Source organism: Otolemur garnettii, unplaced genomic scaffold (genome assembly GCF_000181295.1).
Source record: "Otolemur garnettii isolate 467f Iridium unplaced genomic scaffold, OtoGar3 scaffold00089, whole genome shotgun sequence".
Lineage (NCBI taxonomy): Eukaryota > Metazoa > Chordata > Mammalia > Primates > Galagidae > Otolemur > Otolemur garnettii.
Genome location: NW_003852484.1, coordinates 4,410,308 through 4,428,176, shown reverse-complemented (window position 1 = coordinate 4,428,176; position 17,869 = coordinate 4,410,308). Strand labels below are relative to the sequence as shown.

Sequence of the window (17,869 nt, the reverse complement as noted above, 5' to 3'; positions counted from 1 at the left end):
AGCTTCTGATAATTTTGGCTAGAATACTTGGAACTTGGATACCCTCAGGACAAGACGTCAAATTCTTGTCTAACTTTCCCCCAGATAAAAACATCCCTGCATTAGGAATTTCATTAAAAGTGAGTGTGAAACTAAGCACTTTTCACTCCTCTTCCATCTGTAAGTACAGAACATTTCTAGAGCCATCCAGGGCCCAGGGCAGGGTTCCAAACCTCATGCATAGGGTGGGAAAAAAGGGGTCAGCTTGACCTACAACATCTTAGCTTCCCACTAAGTGAACACAAGCATTGCAAAGATACCTGAACAACATCCTCTTCTGCTACTTCATATAAGAGTTCATCATGGAGTTGAAGGATGAAGAAACCTCCTCTGATTGGGCAGAACATCCCTTGCAGTTTTCTCTTTGCTAATAATCCTATACAATGAAAAAGTAATAAAACTGATCAGCATTTCACAGTGTCATAGAACAATGCTTTCAAAGATTTCAAGAAACTCTTCAAAATTTTAATGAGATTAAAACATGTAGGACTTAAAACTATCAGGAAAATAACTACTTGCTGGTTGCTACCTAGCCTATCTATTAGGTAAACTCAAATCCTTATCAACTTCCTCCCAGAAAGGGGATCTAACAAAGAAGTCAGAAAATGGAGTATGAAGAAATTTAAACTCCAGTCTAACTTTCTTTTTATTTCAAAGTATTAAGGGGGTACAAAGACTTTTGGTTATATGGATTGCTTCAATAATTCTTGAATCATGGTTATAAGTGTGCCCATCACTCAAACAGTGTTCATTATACCTGCAAAGTAAGTTTAGCACATCCCCTAATCACCCCTCTCCTTTGCTTGATTTCCATTGTGTTTTATTTCCCTCTATGCATGTGTGTGCTAATCGGTTAGTACCAATTTAATAGTAAGTACATGTGGTGTTTGTTCTTCTATTCCATAGATACTTCTCTTAGGACAATGGTCCCCAATTCCATTCAAATTGTTATAAAAGACATTAAGTTGTCCTTCCTCAGGGCTGAGTAGCATGCCATGGTATACATGTACACATTTTGTTAATCTTCTCATGAATTGATAGGCACTTGGGTTGACTCCACATCTTTGCAGTTGTGAATTGTGCTGCAATAAACATTCAACTGCAGGTGTCTTGTTGATAAAATGTCTTCTTTTTCTTTGGGTGAATACTCAGTAGTGGGATTGCTGGATCAGATGATAGGTCTACTTTTAGTTGTTTGAGAAATCTCCATACTGTTTTCAAAAGAGGTTGTACTAATTTGCAGTCCCACCAACAGTATATAAGAGTTCCTTTCTCTGCATCCACAACAGCATTTATTGTTTTTGGACTTTTTGATAAAAGCCATTCTCAACAAGGTAAGATGAAACCTCACTGTGGTTTTAATTTGCATTTCCCTGATTAGTGACATTGAATGTCTTTCATATGTTTATTGGCCGTTTGTCTATCTTCTTTTGAAAAGGTTCTGTTCATGTCTTTTGTTCATCTTTTAATGGGATTTATTATCTTTTTCTTGCTGATTTGTTTGGCTTGTTTATAGATTCTTGGTATCAGCCCTTTGCATGTATAGCATGCAAATATTTTCTTCCATTCTGTAGGTGTCTATTTGCTCTGTTGATTATTTCCTTGTCTACGAAGATGATTTTTAATTCAATCAAGTCCCATTTAATTTTTGTTGTTGTTGTTGCTGTAATTGCCATTGGGGTCTTTTTTCATAAATTCTTTGTCTATGTCAATATCCAGAAGGCTTTTTCTAACATTATTATTCCTAGAATGTTTATGGCTGCATGCCTTGCATTTAAGTCTTTTATCCATCTTGAATTAGTTTTTGGATATGATGAGAGATAGGGATCCTGTTTTATTCTTCTGTATGTGGTTATTTAGTTTTCCCAGTACCATTTATTGAGTAAGGTTTCTTTCTCCAGTGTAAGCTGTTATCAGATTTGTCAAAGGTCACTTGGCTGGCTATATGTGGATGGTTTTATATTTGAGGTCTCTGTTCTGTTCCATTGGTCTATGTCTCTATTCTGTACCAATACCACACTGTTTTGGTTAGTCTAGCCTTGTAGTATATGGTTGGAAGTCTGGTAATTTGATGCCTATAGATTATTTCTTTTTGCTTAAGATTAGTTAGCTATTTGGGCTCTTTTCTAGTTCCAAATGAAACATAAAATTATTTCTTCTAGATCTGTAAAATATGACATTAGAATGTTGACAGGATTGCATTGAATGTATAAATCACTTTGGGTAGTATGGGCATTTTAACACTATTGATTCTACTGATCCATGAGCATGATATGTTTTTCCTTTTGTATTATGTGCAATTTCTTTTCTCAGTAATTCATACTTCTCTTTTACCTCCTTGGTTAAGTATATTCCTAGACATTTTATTTTCTTTGTAGCATTGTGAATAGTATTTAGTCTTTGATTTGACCCTCATCTTGACTATTGTTAGTATATAGGAATGCTACTGATTTGTGTACATTGAGTTTATAGCCTAAGACTTTTCTGAATTTATTTATCATTTATCAATTCTAGGAGTCTGTTAATGGAATCTTTGGAGTTTTCTACATGTAAGATCATATCACAAAAAGCAATTGTTTGACTTCCTCTTTCATGATTGGGATAACCTTAATTTCTTTCTCTTAAAATTGCTGTGGCTAAGACTTCCAGCACTGTGTTGAATGAAAGTATTGACAGTGGGCATCCTTGTCCTTTTCTAGTTCTTAGTGGGAATGCTTTTAGCTTTTCCCCATTCAGTATGATGTTGGGTGTAGATATATCATATATGGCTTTTATAATTTTGAAGTATGTCCCTTCTATGCCTAGTTTGTTGAAGTTTTTGTCATGCTTAATTTTGTGGAATACTTTTTTTGCATCCATTGGGATCATCATATGATCCTTGTTTTCCTTTATGTGTTGAATAATATTTATTGATTTACCTGTTGAACCATCCTTGCATCCCTAGGATGAAGTACTTGTTCATGGTGGATTATTTTTCTTTCAATGTGCTGTTGAATTTGTTTTGCTAGCATTTCATTGAGTATTTTTGCATCTATAATCATAAGAGGTATTTGTCCTTAGTTTCCTTTTATTGTTGTGTCCCTTCCTTGTTTGAATATCAAGGTAATCCTGATTGTATTTGTAAATTGAATTGGGGAGGATTCTCATAAGGATGTATTTGCCTCATATTTTGGGTAAAGACTTCTGCCTTTGTTTGTGGGTGCTTTGGTGACGATCTAGGTTCTGAATGTATGCCTTAGTTGTAGATACCCTTAGAGTGGTAGTTTTCTTGGTTGCTAGTTGTTTTGGTGTTGTAGCAGTAGTGAGCTATGAGAGTGGGTAGATTCCCAGTCTTGTTGATGAGAGAGGATGCAGTCTCTGAAATCTTTTCTCATTTCCCAGCCCTATGTTCTTCTTAACAGTGTCAATTGTGTTGGCACACCCAGTTTAATCTCTGAGACAGTATAGGTGGTGCTGGTGGATGAGAATCAACCATACCCTTTATAACTGAGTCAGTAAATGCTGTAAAGGGCTGTGCAAATTGACCAACCTTTCAGTTGTTGGCCTTTGTTGGAAGGACCAGGTTTTCTTTTTTTTGTGTGACCAGTTATAGTTCTTCAGGTGGAACACTCAAATGACTCAGGCAGTTGGAGGAGTTCTGGAACTTCCAGGTGAGTCCTTATTCTCTGCTATAGCAGAGATCAGGGCATGGGGATGAGGCTGGCTAGGGTTGAGTTGTGTGAGCTTGCCTTCAGCCTTCACAAAAGCTGGAAAGCTAGCTATTTCAGGAGGGGTCAAATGTCTGATCCCAGCTTTGAGGAAAACTTCTAGAGCAGTGGTTCTCAATCTTCCTAATACCATGGCCCTTTATTAGAGTTCCTGTGAGTCATAACCCACCGGTTGAGAACCACTGGTCTAGAGACAGGCTGAAGTTGTCCCAGTGAGCCAGAAACTCTGCTTGTGTTGGGGTTATCTGAGATTTATACTCTATCTCTTAGGAGTGGCTGTCCTCTCTACAGTTTCTGTTCAGCATCTGCCAGCAGGCTGGGACTCCAGCTGAGTTCCACCACTACTGCCCCTCACCAGATCCCATCCTTGGCTAATAGCTCAGGTTTCCTGTGGAGTAAGGGTGCATGAACAGACCCTTTTCAACAGAAGATAGACAAATGGCCAATAAACATATGAAAAATGTTCAGTGTCACTAATCATCAGGGAAATGCAAATTAGAACCACAGTGAAGTTTCACTTTACCTTGTTGAGAATGGCTTTTATCAAAATGTCCAAAAACAATAAATGCTGTTGTGGATGCAGAGAAAGGAACTCTTATTCAGCAGAGTTGCAACACTGTTGGTGGAACTGCAAATTAGTACAACCTCTTTTGAAAACAGTATGAAGATTTCTCAAACAACTAAAAGTAGACCTATCATCTGATCCAGCAATCCCACTACTGAGTATTCATCCAAAGGAAAAGAAGATATTTTATCAACAAGACACCTGCAGTTGAATGTTTATTGCAGCACAATTCACAACTGCAAAGATGTGGAGTCAACCCAAGTGCCTATCAATTCATGAGAAGATTAACAAAATGTGTACATGTATACCATGGCATGCTACTCAGCCCTGAGGAAGGACAACTTAATGTCTTTTATAACAATTTGAATGGAATTGGGGACCATTGTCCTAAGAGAAGTATCTATGGAATAGAAGAACAAACACCACATGTACTTACTATTAAATTGGTACTAACCGATTAGCACACACATGCATAACGGGAAATAAAATACAATGGAAATCAAGCAGAAAGGAGGGTGGAGGAGGGAATGGACGAAAATTTACCTAACAGGTATAATGAACACTATCTGGGTGATGGACACACTTGCGATGCTGACTCAAGCACTACAAAAGCAATCTATGTAACCAAAAACATTTGTACCGTTGTAATATTTTGAAATAGAGAAAGATGATGCATGTATTTTCATAAAAATGTTACTCATGTTAAATGTTATTCATGTTAGGTTTATTGTTATTTTAAATGTTAATAAATGTTTTTAAATTCCTTTAAAAAATATCTAATATGGTAAATTTAGTAGATATAACCCACATAAATAAAATATCTGTGGGACCCTTAATAATTTCTAAAAGTATAAAGACATTATGAGACTAATGTATTTGAGAACTGCTGAGAAAGTATAAAATACTTTGCCTTTTCTTTCCTGATACAATTATTCTGACCATGTTACAGTAGTGGCCTCATTTCTGAACAAACCTGTTCTGTCATTTTGGAGCATACTCTCTCGATGACCATGGGATTTGAAGGTTGACTGGAAGGCCTCTAACTGCTTCTGAATGTTAACTGTGGCTATTTTGACAATATCAGCTGCTGATCCCTGGACTTTTGTGTTGATAGCCTGACGCTCAGCCTATAAAAAAAGAACAGGTGCTCCATCAGATATGTCAACAAGGTTTCATACTTGCCTTTAGTGTCCACAAATCAATGCTCATATTTGTAGCAAGACTGGAATCTGGACTGAGATGAACCAGCACATTGATTATTAGGCTGCATCCTAACAACTATATTAATCCAGAGCTCTAGACTGGGCTATTTACAAGAGGATAAATATAAGGTCAGATTGCTTCAGTTTAGAAATTTTCAAAACTCTTTAGGACACAAAAACCAACTTGCACTCAAAACTAATTTATAAACATATCACAAGTATTCTACTTGTTCTAAATATCACTCTAAAGGATATATTCTTCAAAATACCCATAATCCTAAGCAGATACAAGTAGAATATCATTAGTTGGAATGTGGGTTGGAATGTCCTACACACATCCTCCATATACATGGTCTCTTGGTCCTGTGTAGAGTTTGGCCCCATCAGGTTTGGGGACCTCTTGTATGAATCAGAGTTTTTGACAGGCTGCTGAGGCTAATCATTAGCTGCTACTCAAAGTGCAGATCCTGGATTCCTGAGTGTTAAGTTAGAACTTCTCTGAAACAACTGCTGCCAAGGGCTTTTCAGCCAGCAAGCCTACCTTCTAAAAACATTTATGCAAGGGTAGAGGAGAGGGTCTTGCTTACCAAGATGTAATCCAGTGGTTCTCAACCTTCCTAATGCTGTGACCCTTTAATGCAGTTCCTGTGAGTTGCGCCCCACAGGTTGAGAACCGCTGATGTAATCTATCCATGAATATCACTCATGGTACCTCAAAGTGTATAGGTAAATAGTGTATAGAAAATAGGAAGGGTCTGCTCAGGGAGGAGGGCCAATATAACTTGAGGTATTCTCTGAGCTACACCCAGGTTGGAATATATTAATACCTGTTAAAGACATAGAAGATTTTTTAAAAAGTAACTTTTTGTCAAATACTGATGAGTCTATTATAAAGCCACTCAGTTGCCACCGTTAAAAGAATGACTGAATTTCACTATTATACTGACTCCTCTTCCTTCTGGAAATTGCTTGCCTCTGTGTAGTAGACTGCAGTTACTGTTGCTATTACTTGCTGTTTTTTTCCTGTAAAATTACACAGTTCTACACATTGTCATGTGATCTGAGGTGTTCCATGTAAAGGAATGACCTTGACTTGTTTTGGACAATGAAATAGGAGTAAGACTGATACATAGGACATCTAAGAACTTTTAGAGCTATCTAACACTGCCACAAAAAAAGGACATGCACCAGATAGGAACTTTTCTTTCATTCTAAACTCCAGAATGAAGAAAATATGTAAGAGCCAAACTGTAATATTAATCAGAAATAGTTTCTTGTTAGAAATCACTGAAACTTTGGGGTTGTTTTACAAGCAAAAATATATATTTCACTGTCAGGATTTTGTCCTTCTCTGATGCCCTTCCAAATTAAGAAAACTTGGTAGTCTTGGTTTTGTATCTTACAAAGCTCAGGTCCTTCTTTACCAGGACTATTCATCTACATAAAAAATATAGGCTTCTGATAATATATGATTAGGCTTCTAGGAGAAACCCTCCTGCTGGTAACATCTCAAGTAGAAAAGCAGGACAGAAAATGCCTCTGTGAATGAATAAGACAGTTACAAAGGAAGTAAACAATTAAAGAAACTAGATATCTAGAGAGACAGAGGAGACCAAGAGGAAGAGATCCTGGGATTGAAGGCCACCATTTCTCCAAAGGGAATCAATAGATTCCAGAAAAGGCATCGGAGAGGCTAAAAAGCAGAGTAGATCTGCTGAAAGTCTTAAGGGGTTTGGAGAAGCAAATACCTGGGTTTTCACCTTACCTTACCTTTACCTCACCTTTCTAGCCTCAAAAGGTAGAAGGGAGCCTGGCAAGCCATCAAGTTGCAACCCCAAAACTAACACCTTAGGAAATAAGATAAACTGGAAATAGTCTGGCTCTAACAGTGTTGCTTCAAATCATCTCTATCTCCGAAATAGGATCAAAGTAATCCTATATTGTTGGTCATTCTAGTTTCCTACAAGAAGCAAAGGTAAATTCTAGCTCAGCATCTAGGGTGCCAGCCATATACACTGGAGCAGGCAGGTTAGATTCCAGCCCAGGCCTGCCAAACAACAATGACAATTCCAACCAAAAAATAGCCAGGCGTTGTGGTGAGCACCTGTAGTCCCAGCTACTTGGGAGGCTGAGGCAAGAGAATCACTTAAGCCTAAGAAAAGAGCTTGAGGTTGCTGTGAGCTGTGATGCCATTGTACTCTACTGAGGGTGACATAATGAGACTCTGTCTCAAAAAAAAAAAAAAAGGTAAATTCTGTCTAAATAAAAATTTATCATCATATAAGCTTCAAATTACACCCACAATCTTCCATGTACAAGGTCTGACACTCAAAAAAAACTAGGAAAACTACAGACTACAGGATACAAATATATAACTTATCAGACTATTGACTATTATCTAACTCAACCTGGGATAATCATGCTTAACATAGTCAAGAGAATAAAAGACAAAACAGACTATATAAGGAAAGAATCACATACCATAAAATAAAAACAAAATAGATACTCTAGATCTGAAAAATATAATAAAAATAACAGAACTTAAACACTCTTGGGTTAACACCACAAATTCTAAAAGGCAAAGCAATGAACTAGAAAATAAATTGCAAAAAATCTTCAGAATAAAGCATGATGAAATACAAAAAAAGAAAACTATAAAAGATATGAAACATAAGGTATTAAAAAAATAGACTGAAAGTTGATAATAGGAGTTCCAGGAAAAGTAGTAAGAATATGATAAAGCATGGACTAGTAAGACAGCCAACTAGAGGCAGCTTTCATCAGAGGGTCCTGTCCAGAGGGAGAGATACTGGACAGAAGTGGACTCAGTGAAACCAAAGGTGGGGAGCTGAGCTAAGAAAGAAGATAGGCAAATGCATATCGTCTCTGCTGAGGCAACCTGTGACTCCAAGAAAACAAATTCCATGTACAAAGCCTATTGCCAAGAGGGCAAGAGAACCCTCCCCCAAGCAGGAGGCTTGCTGTGGGCTCTCTGCAAGTGAGCAGAGAACAAATGACCTGTCATTTTACCCCATGGCAGAGAGCCACTAAACATCGGGCTTCCTTATAAGGGAGGCACCACTTATAAGTTTAGGTATCATCCTGCCCAGCATATACTTGAACAAATATTTTCCCTGCAATTCTGAACTCCCAGTCCACCCTTTCCCCTTTGCCTGGCAGTCTGAAGGTCTGCCCCATGCAGAGCCCAGTGTTTGGAAGTTCCCTGAGAGGCCTGGGCGTTGTGCGGACAGCTGGACACAGTGCAGAAACAGTCACTTGAGTGGAAGTTGGGGGGTGCAAGAGAGAGGGATGCATGGGAGAAAGAGATGTGCTGCAACAGTACAAGGTGGATGATTTTTTCTGAGTTAGTGGCTCATGGGAGGGGTCCAGGCTCCATCCCCTCAGGTTTGTAGGATGGAACTGCCTGTAGATTTCTACTTTTGGGATGCTGGAGACCCTTTGAACTCTCCCTGTTCAGCAGTGATTGTACTGCCTGGGACAATCTGATTAGAACTCTCAAACTGGGCTGTCCACCTGGGGACCCTCCGAGGTTGAACAGCAGTTGTTTTGTAGCAGGAAAGGACTGAGTCTCCTCTAGCTGTTGCTGGTAGGGACTGGGGTACCACAGTTGCTTGTATCTCTCTTTAGCTGAGATTTCAGCCTAATACCACCACTCATTAGCACTGGGTAGAGGCTGGCTGACTTCAAGACAGAGCCAGCTTGCACTATCTCACCAAGCAAGTCCTCAGAGTCTCTGGCTGCAGCTCTGAAAGGGACCTTTGTAAGGATGTAGGACAAAAGCCCCAGCTCATTGGTGAAGGGCTGGTTATCTCTACTTCCTGGGTCCCCCAATCCAATTTTACCCTACCAGTTTTAATTGACAAATTGCGGAAAATACTCATGGAGCAGAACCAGCAGAAGAACTCTGGCTACATGAATAATCAGAGTAGATCAACTCCCCCAAAGAATAACAACGGATATTTAATAGAAGATGCCATTCATAGACAAATGGCTGAATTTACAGAAATAGAATTCAGAATATGGATGGAAAATAAGATGAATAGAATATCGGAAAAGATGGAAATAGAAATCCAAAGAGTAGTTCAAAAGTTGTCGCAAGAAATTAATGAATTCAAAGACAAAGTCACCAAGGTTATGGACATAATGAGAAGAGATATGACAGAGCACAAGGAAGTGAATAAATTATTCAATGAGCTTTGAAATATAGTAGAATCCCTCAGTAATAGAGTTGATCAGGCACGTGAAAGGATCTTAGAGACTGAAGAAAACTTTTGAACAATTCCAACCATTCAAAGAGGCAGAAAAATGGAAAACAAGAACAGCAGAACATCCCTGAGGAGTTGTGGGATCATTCCAAAAGATCAAATATCTGACTTATAGGAATCCTGAAGAAGAGGAGGGGCTTAAAAGCACAGATGCTCTATTCTAAGATATTATGGAGGAGAATTTCCCAAGCATGGCAAGAGATACAGAAATTCAGATAGAAGAGTTTCAGAACCCCAGCAAGACTCAATCCAAATAAAGCATCTCCTAGACACATTGTAATTAACTTTGCCAAAGTTAAGATGAAGGAGAAAATTCTGCAAGCAGCCAGACAGAAAAAAAACATTACCTACAAAGGGAGAAATATTAGAATGACTGAGATCTCTTAGCCAAAACCTTTCAAGCCAGAAGAGGATGGTCATCAACCTTCAATCTCCTAAAAAAAAAACAACTTTTAGCCCAGGATCCCGTAAACTGAGTTTCACTTGTGATAGAGAAATCAAATACTTTACTGACAAACACATTTTGACAAAATTTGCTGTAACTAGACCAGCTCTCCAGGAAATACTCAAACCCATTTTTCATAATGACCAGCACAATGGTCTACCACCAAAGTAAACTCACCCAGAATTTATAAACAAAACATAACTTCCACAATGGTGAAAGGATTAAAAATATGCACTGGACCTTTGAAAAACATGACGGCCAAAACACTACCATGCCTATCAGTTCTCTCAATTAATGTGAATGGCTTAAGCTCTCCTCTACAAAGGCATACATTGGCTGACTGGATACAAAAACTCAGGCCAGCTATCTGTTGACTGCAAGAGACTCATTTTGCCTCAAAGGATAAAAAAAGCCTCAGAGTGAAGGGATGGGCATCTATTAATACAGGCAAATGGAAATCAGAAAAAGCAGGGATTGCAATTTTATTTGCAGATACAATAGGATTTAAACAAACAAAGATAAGGAAAAACAAGGATGGACACCACATATTTGTCAAGGGAAATACTCAACATTAAGAGATTTCAATAATTAACATTTAATTGCTCTACCTGAAAGATCCTCAATTTATAAAACAAACCCTAAGGGACATGAACAATTTGATATCTTCATGCATACAGTAGTTGGAGATTTTAACATCCCTTTGTCAGTTCCTGATAGATCCTCCAAAAAGAAACTGTAAGAAATAATGGACTTAAACTTGACCCTAGAACAAATGGACATCTACAGAACATTTCATCCTAATAAAACTGATATACATTCTTCTCATCAGCCCACAGATCATCCTCCAAAATTGATCATATCTTAGGATACAAGTCTAACCTCAACAAATTAAAAATAGAAATTATTCCTGGTATCTTCTCAGACCATCACTGAATAAAAGCCGAACTCAACAGCAACAGAAGTCTTCATTCTTGAAAAAGTCATGGAAACTAAATAACCTTGGGCTGAATGATAGTTGGGTCAAAGACAAAATTAAGAAGGAAATCATCACAGTTTCGGAACAAAATGATAATGACGACACAAATTATGAAAACCCATGTGATAGTGCAAAGGCAATCCTAAGAGCGAAATTTATAGAATTAGAAGCCTTCATCAAGAAACCAGAAGGAGAGAAAGTCAATGACCTAATGGGTCATCTCAAGCAACTGGAAAAGGAAGAACAATCCAACCCCAAACCCAACAGAAGAAAAGAAATAATAAAAATTAAAACAGAATTAAATGAAACTGAAAACAGAAGAATCATTCAGAAGATCAACCAAACAAAAAGTTGGTTCTTTGAAAAGATTAATAAGATTGATAAACCTATGGCTAGCCTAATCAGAAACAGAAAAGCAAAATCTCTGAAAACAGTAATCAGAAACAACAAAAGAGAAATAACAACAGGTACCACAGAAATTTAAAAAACCCTCAATGATTACTATGAAAAACTCTATTCTCAGCAATATGAAAATCTGGAAAAAATGAACCTATACCTGAAAGTATGCCACCTTCTAGACTCAACCAGAAAAAATTAGAAATTTTGAATATACCTGTATCAAGCACTCAAATAGCATCACCTATACAAAATTTCCCAAAAAAGAAAAGTCTGGGACCAGAGAGGGCTTCACATCAGAAGTCTAACCAAACCTTCAAAGAGGAACTAGTACCTGTATTACATAATCTTTTCCAAAACACAGGAAAAGGAATCCTCCCCAAAACATTCTATGAAGCAAGTATCACCTTGATCCCCAAACCAGCAAAGGACCCAACGAAGAAAGAAAACAATAGACCAATATCACTAACGAATATTGATGCAAAAATATTCACTAAGATCTTAGCAAACAGAATTCAATAACACATCAAAAAAATTATACACCAAAATCAAATTGGTTTTATCCCAGGGTTACAATGTTGGTTCAAGATCTATAAATATAATATATCACATAAATAAAATTAAAAACAGAAGACCAGAGGATTCTATCTATTGATGCAGAAAAAGCTTTTGATAATATCCACCATCCTTTCATGATTAGAACAATTAATAGGCTTAGATGGGACATTTCTTAAACTGATAGAGTTCCTATACAGCAAACCCACAGCCAATATCATATTGAGTGGGGTAAAATTGAAAACATTTCCACTCAGATCTGGAACTAGACAAGGATGCCTATTGTCACCACTACTATTAAAACATAGTAATGGAAGTCCTCACCATCACAATCAGGCAAGAGAAGGGGATCAAGGGTATTCAAATAGGGTCCAGAGGAGGTCAAATGCTCACTCTTACCAGATTACATGTTCTTATACCTGGAAACCTCCAGGGACTCTTAGAAGAGATCAAAGAATATAGCAGTGTCTCAGGATACAAAATCAATACTTACAAGTCAGTAGCTTTTATATATACCAACAATAACGAGCTAAAAGGACTCTATTCCTTTTACAGTAATGCCAAAGAAGATGAAATACCTGGGAATTTATCTAACAAAGGACATGAAAGGTCTCTATAATGAGAATGATAAAACCCTGAGAAAAGAAATAGTAAAAGATGTTAACAAACGGAAAAACATACCATGCTTGTGGCTGGGAAGAATCAACATTGTTAAAATGTCCATACTACCCAAAGCCATCCACAGATTTAATGCAATCCCTATCAAAGCACCAATGTCATACTTTAAAGAACTTGAGAAAATAGTATTTGTTTTATAAGGAATCAGAAAAAAACTCAAATAGCCAATACATTACTTAGAAATAAAAACAAATCAGGAAGCATCATGTTACCAGACTTCAGGTTATACTACAAATCTACAAAGTTCAAAATAGCATGGTACTGGCACAAAAATAGAGATGTAGATATATGGAACAAAATAGAAAATCTAGAGATAAACCCAGCTACATATTATCATTTGATCTTTGATAAGCCTAACAAAAACATACACTGCGGTAAAGATCCCCTATTTAACCAATGGTGCTGGGAGAACTGGCTAGCAACCTATAGAAGACTGAAACCAAACCCTATAAAACACTACAAACCAAACTATAAAAACACTACAAGAGAGTGCAGGGAAAACGCTTAAAGATATTGGCCTGGGGAAATATTTTATGAGGAAGATCCCCCTGGCAATTGAAGAAATACCAAAAACATATTACTGGGATCTGATCAAGCAAAAAAGCTTCTGCACAGGTAAGGGCACTGCAAATAAAGCAAATAGCCTTCAGAATGGGAGATTTTTGCAGGTTATGATTCTGACAAAAGTCTGATAACTAGAAACTACAGAGAACTCTAATCAATAAAAAAAAGAACAAACAACTACATTTCTTTGTGGACAAGAGACTTGAACAGAAACTTCTCTGAAAATAACAGGTGAATGGTCTACAAACACATGAAAAAAATGCTCATCATCTTTAATCATCAGAGAAATGCAAAACCACTTTGAGATATCTACTAACTCCAGTAAGATTAGCCCACATCACAAAATCCCAAAACTGCAGAGGTTGGCATGGATGTGGAGGAAAGGGAATACTTCTACATTGCTGGTAAGATTAAAAACTAATACAACCTTTTTGGAAAGAAATACGGAAAATTCTCAAGGAACTGAAAGTTGACCTACCGTTTGATCCTACAATTCCATTACTAGGTATCTACCCCAGATGAACAAAAATCATTTTATAACAAAGACATTTGCATTAGAATGTTGATTGCGGCCCAATTTATAATTGCTAAGTTGTAGAAACAGCCCAAATGTCCCTCGACCCATGAATGGATTAACAAGTTGTGGTATATGTATACCATGGGATACTACGTAGCCATAAAAAAAGATGAAGACTTTACATCTTTTATGTTTACATGGATTGGGCTGGAACATATTCTTCTTAGTAAAGTATCTCAAGAATGGAAACAAAATTGTACAAGGTTCTGTACTATTATGAAACAAATATATAATGACTTACACATTCACACAAATGATAAAACACAAATATAGTCCAGAAAGAAGTGGGAGAGAGGAGAAAGAAGGGAGGGCAGGGTGGAGGGATAGTGGAGGGAGGGTATTTGGCAGGATCTCACCTAATGTGCACAATGCAAGGGCACATTTCAAAGCAACTAAGAGTATATGGTAAATGTCTAACCACAAAAAATAAGTGAGGTGATGGTTATGTTAATCAGTTTCATTCCACATTGTATATCAAATCATCACACTGTGCTCCATAAATGTATACAGTTATGATTTAATAAAAATTAAGTTAAAGGAATATTATAAAGCAATAACTGAAGAAATAACAAGCTAAGAATTTTCTAAAATCAACAAAAGGTATCAAGCTACAGATTCAAGAATTTCCAGTACTTTCAAGAAGAATCAATTAAACACATCTTCACACACAGGTACATCAATCAGAAAAAACACACACATAGGCACATCACAGGAAATCTGCTAAAAACAAGACAGAAAGATATTGTGTTAAAAACAACTAGAGAGGCTCGGCGCCTATAGCTCAACCGGCTAGGCGCCAGCCACGTACACCTAAGGTGGCGGGTTCGAATCCCCAGCCCGGACCCACCAAACAACAATAACGGCTGGAACAAAAAAATAGCCAGGCGTTGTGGCGGGCGCCTGTGGTCCCAGCTACTTGGGAGGTGGAGGCAGGAGACTCGCTTGAGCCCAGGAGTTGGAGGTTGCTGTGAGCTGTAATGCCACGGCACTCTACCCAGGGGGACAGCTTGAGGCTCTGTCTAAAAAAAAAAAAAAAAAACAACTAGAGAAAAAAGGTAGAGTGCAATCAAAGAAGCAACAATTAGGTGGGAATTTGGTAGACTATAACCTGCAGGCCAAATCTGGTCCACCTCCTGTTTCTGTAAATAAAATTTTATTGGAACACAACTACATTCACTCATTTACGAATTGTCTATGACTGCTTTTGCACCACACTACAGAATAGAGTAGCACAAAGACTTTATGGCCTACAAGCTCTTCCTTTATTTGATACAGGCACTATTAAAAATCTGTGGAAAAGGAAAGTTCTACCTATTGGTGTGTTTTCCTTCTAAAATCTGAAATCTAAAATCTGAAAAAAGGCAAAGATGCCTCTGTTCTATGCTGTCCTACTTCTATTCAGTGTTGTCCAAGGAAATAAATCACGATTGTAATCCTAGTACTCTTGGAGGTTGAGACAAGAGGATTGCTTACTGCCAGGATTTGAGAACAGCCTAAGCAAGAGTGAGACCCTGTCTCTACTGAAAATAGAAAAATTGGCTACCCAGGAGGCTGAAGTGGGTAAAAACTTCAAAAAAAAAAAAAATCAGAAAAAAAGCATCCATAGATAAATTATTGCAATTAGTAAATATTATTTGTTACGTTTCTAAATAAATGAACAAAAATGAAAACAATTATATTTCTAAGAAACAGCAGCAAACAGAAAACACAAGAAAAAAACTTTTTAAAGACACCATTAATAGCATTAAATCTTTCTAAATACCTAAGTACAAATTGAAAAAAAAAAAAAGAAAGCATCATAGTTTCCCTCAAAACTACTTAATGTTATTGATTATTGAAAGAACTAAGAGAACTTAAGAAGGCCTAAAGACCTAAATAAATAAGACAAGTATTTCCTGGGTATCATGGATTAGCAAACTCAAATTTGTATATATATCCACTAATCTCACCTTGATCTATAAACTCAAGGTTATCTCAATTAAAAATCCCAACAGTATTTTGTATTTGTACAGAAATTGACAAGCTGTTTCTAAAATTTATATAAAAATACAAAGAACCAAGATTTGTCAAATACTCTTGGAAAAAGAAAAAGAGAGGAACAAGGTAGGAAAACTTACTCTACTACATCAAGACTTATATAAAGCCATCTAACTGAGGCAGGTGGTATTATCACAGACCTAAATTTAAATTAAAAATTCAGTCCTAAGAGTACATATGATTCCATTTAAATAAAATTCAAGTCCATACAAAAGTAACCCAGTGGGGACAGTACTGATTTGAAGGGAGCAGAAAGAAACCTGTGGGGTGCTGAAAAAGTTCTGTATCATTATCTTAATGGTTGTTACATGAGTACACAAGGGCTGTCCAAAAAGTATCCAGCCATGGATACTTACAATATGTGTCCTTTACTGCTCATATGATATTTCTCGATAAAAATTTCACGAATAAACACAGTTAATACTATCTCTTCAAAGGCAGACACAATGTGGGAGAGAATAATTTTCACACAAGTAACCAGTAACTTGTTTCTACAAATCAATAAGAAAAAGGTAGACAATAGAAAAGTGATCAAGAAAACCTGAACAGGCATTTTCCCATGCAAAAATAACTAAAAGGCTCATACACATTTATAACGTTGCTCTACCTCACTAGTATTCAAGGAAATACAAATTAAAACTATAGGATACTACTTTGTACCCACCAAAATAGCTAAAATTAGACAAGTTTAATAGTAAGTGTTGGCAGGAATGCAGAGCGATGAGAACTCTTACACCCTTCTGATGGGAGGACAAATTGCTACGACTACAATAGAAAACAATTTGGCTTTATCTACTCAAGTTGCGACTATGCAGTCATCCTGTGCCTTTGTCTTTACCAACAACCTTGGACAAGAATGTTCAAATCAAGGAGATACACAATAGCTTCAAACTGGAAACCAAATGTTCATCAACAGAAAAACGGATAAATTATGGCATATTCATATAATAGAATACTATTTTAACATGAAGGACTTGCCTACATTTTGAATAAAAGAATTTATATACAAAAGAATACCTACATATGACACATATAGAGCTCAAACATATGCAAAACAGAACTATAGTGTTAGAAGTGATGACAGTGGTTATTTCTGGGAAGGCAGCGGGTAGTGGTTAGGAGGCTTTAGAGGCACTGACAATATTCTCGACTTGAGTGGTAGGTACGCTCAGTGATAATTTACTGAAACTTACACTTCTTTTCTGTGCTTTCTCTAGAAGCATGCTTTCTAACACAACTAAAGTTTAAACAAAAACTAAACCAAACAAAAACAAAAAAAAAATCTGGCTATGTTTACTCCTAATTCAGAGGGCTGGAATATTTTTTTCTCAGCAACAACATAATTAATCAATTGGAAATTTTATGTGTAAATATTTGGCATGAAAAACCCTTACTTTCACAACTTTAGGGTACAAAAATATTAGTTTCCACAAACTTATATGATTCATTTACATTAATAAATCTATATTCCATTTTTCATTATTTATAAATCCCAAGAAATATAATTAATTTCTGTTGGATCAAGTCCAAATTTCTAAGTCTGCTATTAAAAGCCTTTTAGCCTTCCAGTTTCTAGCTGGCTCCATCTATCCAGTAGGAAATTATCCACCACTGAGACATAGCTCAAATTCTCCATTCCTACCAGGTTGGCTTCTAGCCACTCTTTGTGATTATCTTATTCTCATTTCCAACAATCTAAATTTTATTTATTTTTTATTAGATCATAACAGTGTGCATTACTGCATTTATGGGGTACAATGTGCTGATTCTATATACAATTTGGAATGCTTACATCAAACTGGTTAACATAACCTTCACCTCACTTATTTAATTGTTAGGTTA

General features: G+C 36.8%; 1 protein-coding gene across 1 annotated transcript in view; it reads right to left on the bottom strand.

The window, feature by feature from the left end:
- POLQ (DNA polymerase theta) overlaps positions 1–17,869 on the bottom strand; it is a 128,460-nt gene that overhangs the window by 339 nt on the left and 110,252 nt on the right. The window contains 2 exon segments of the mRNA XM_003795084.1: positions 295–415; positions 5,285–5,438. Coding sequence (XP_003795132.1) covers positions 295–415; positions 5,285–5,438 — 275 coding nt within the window.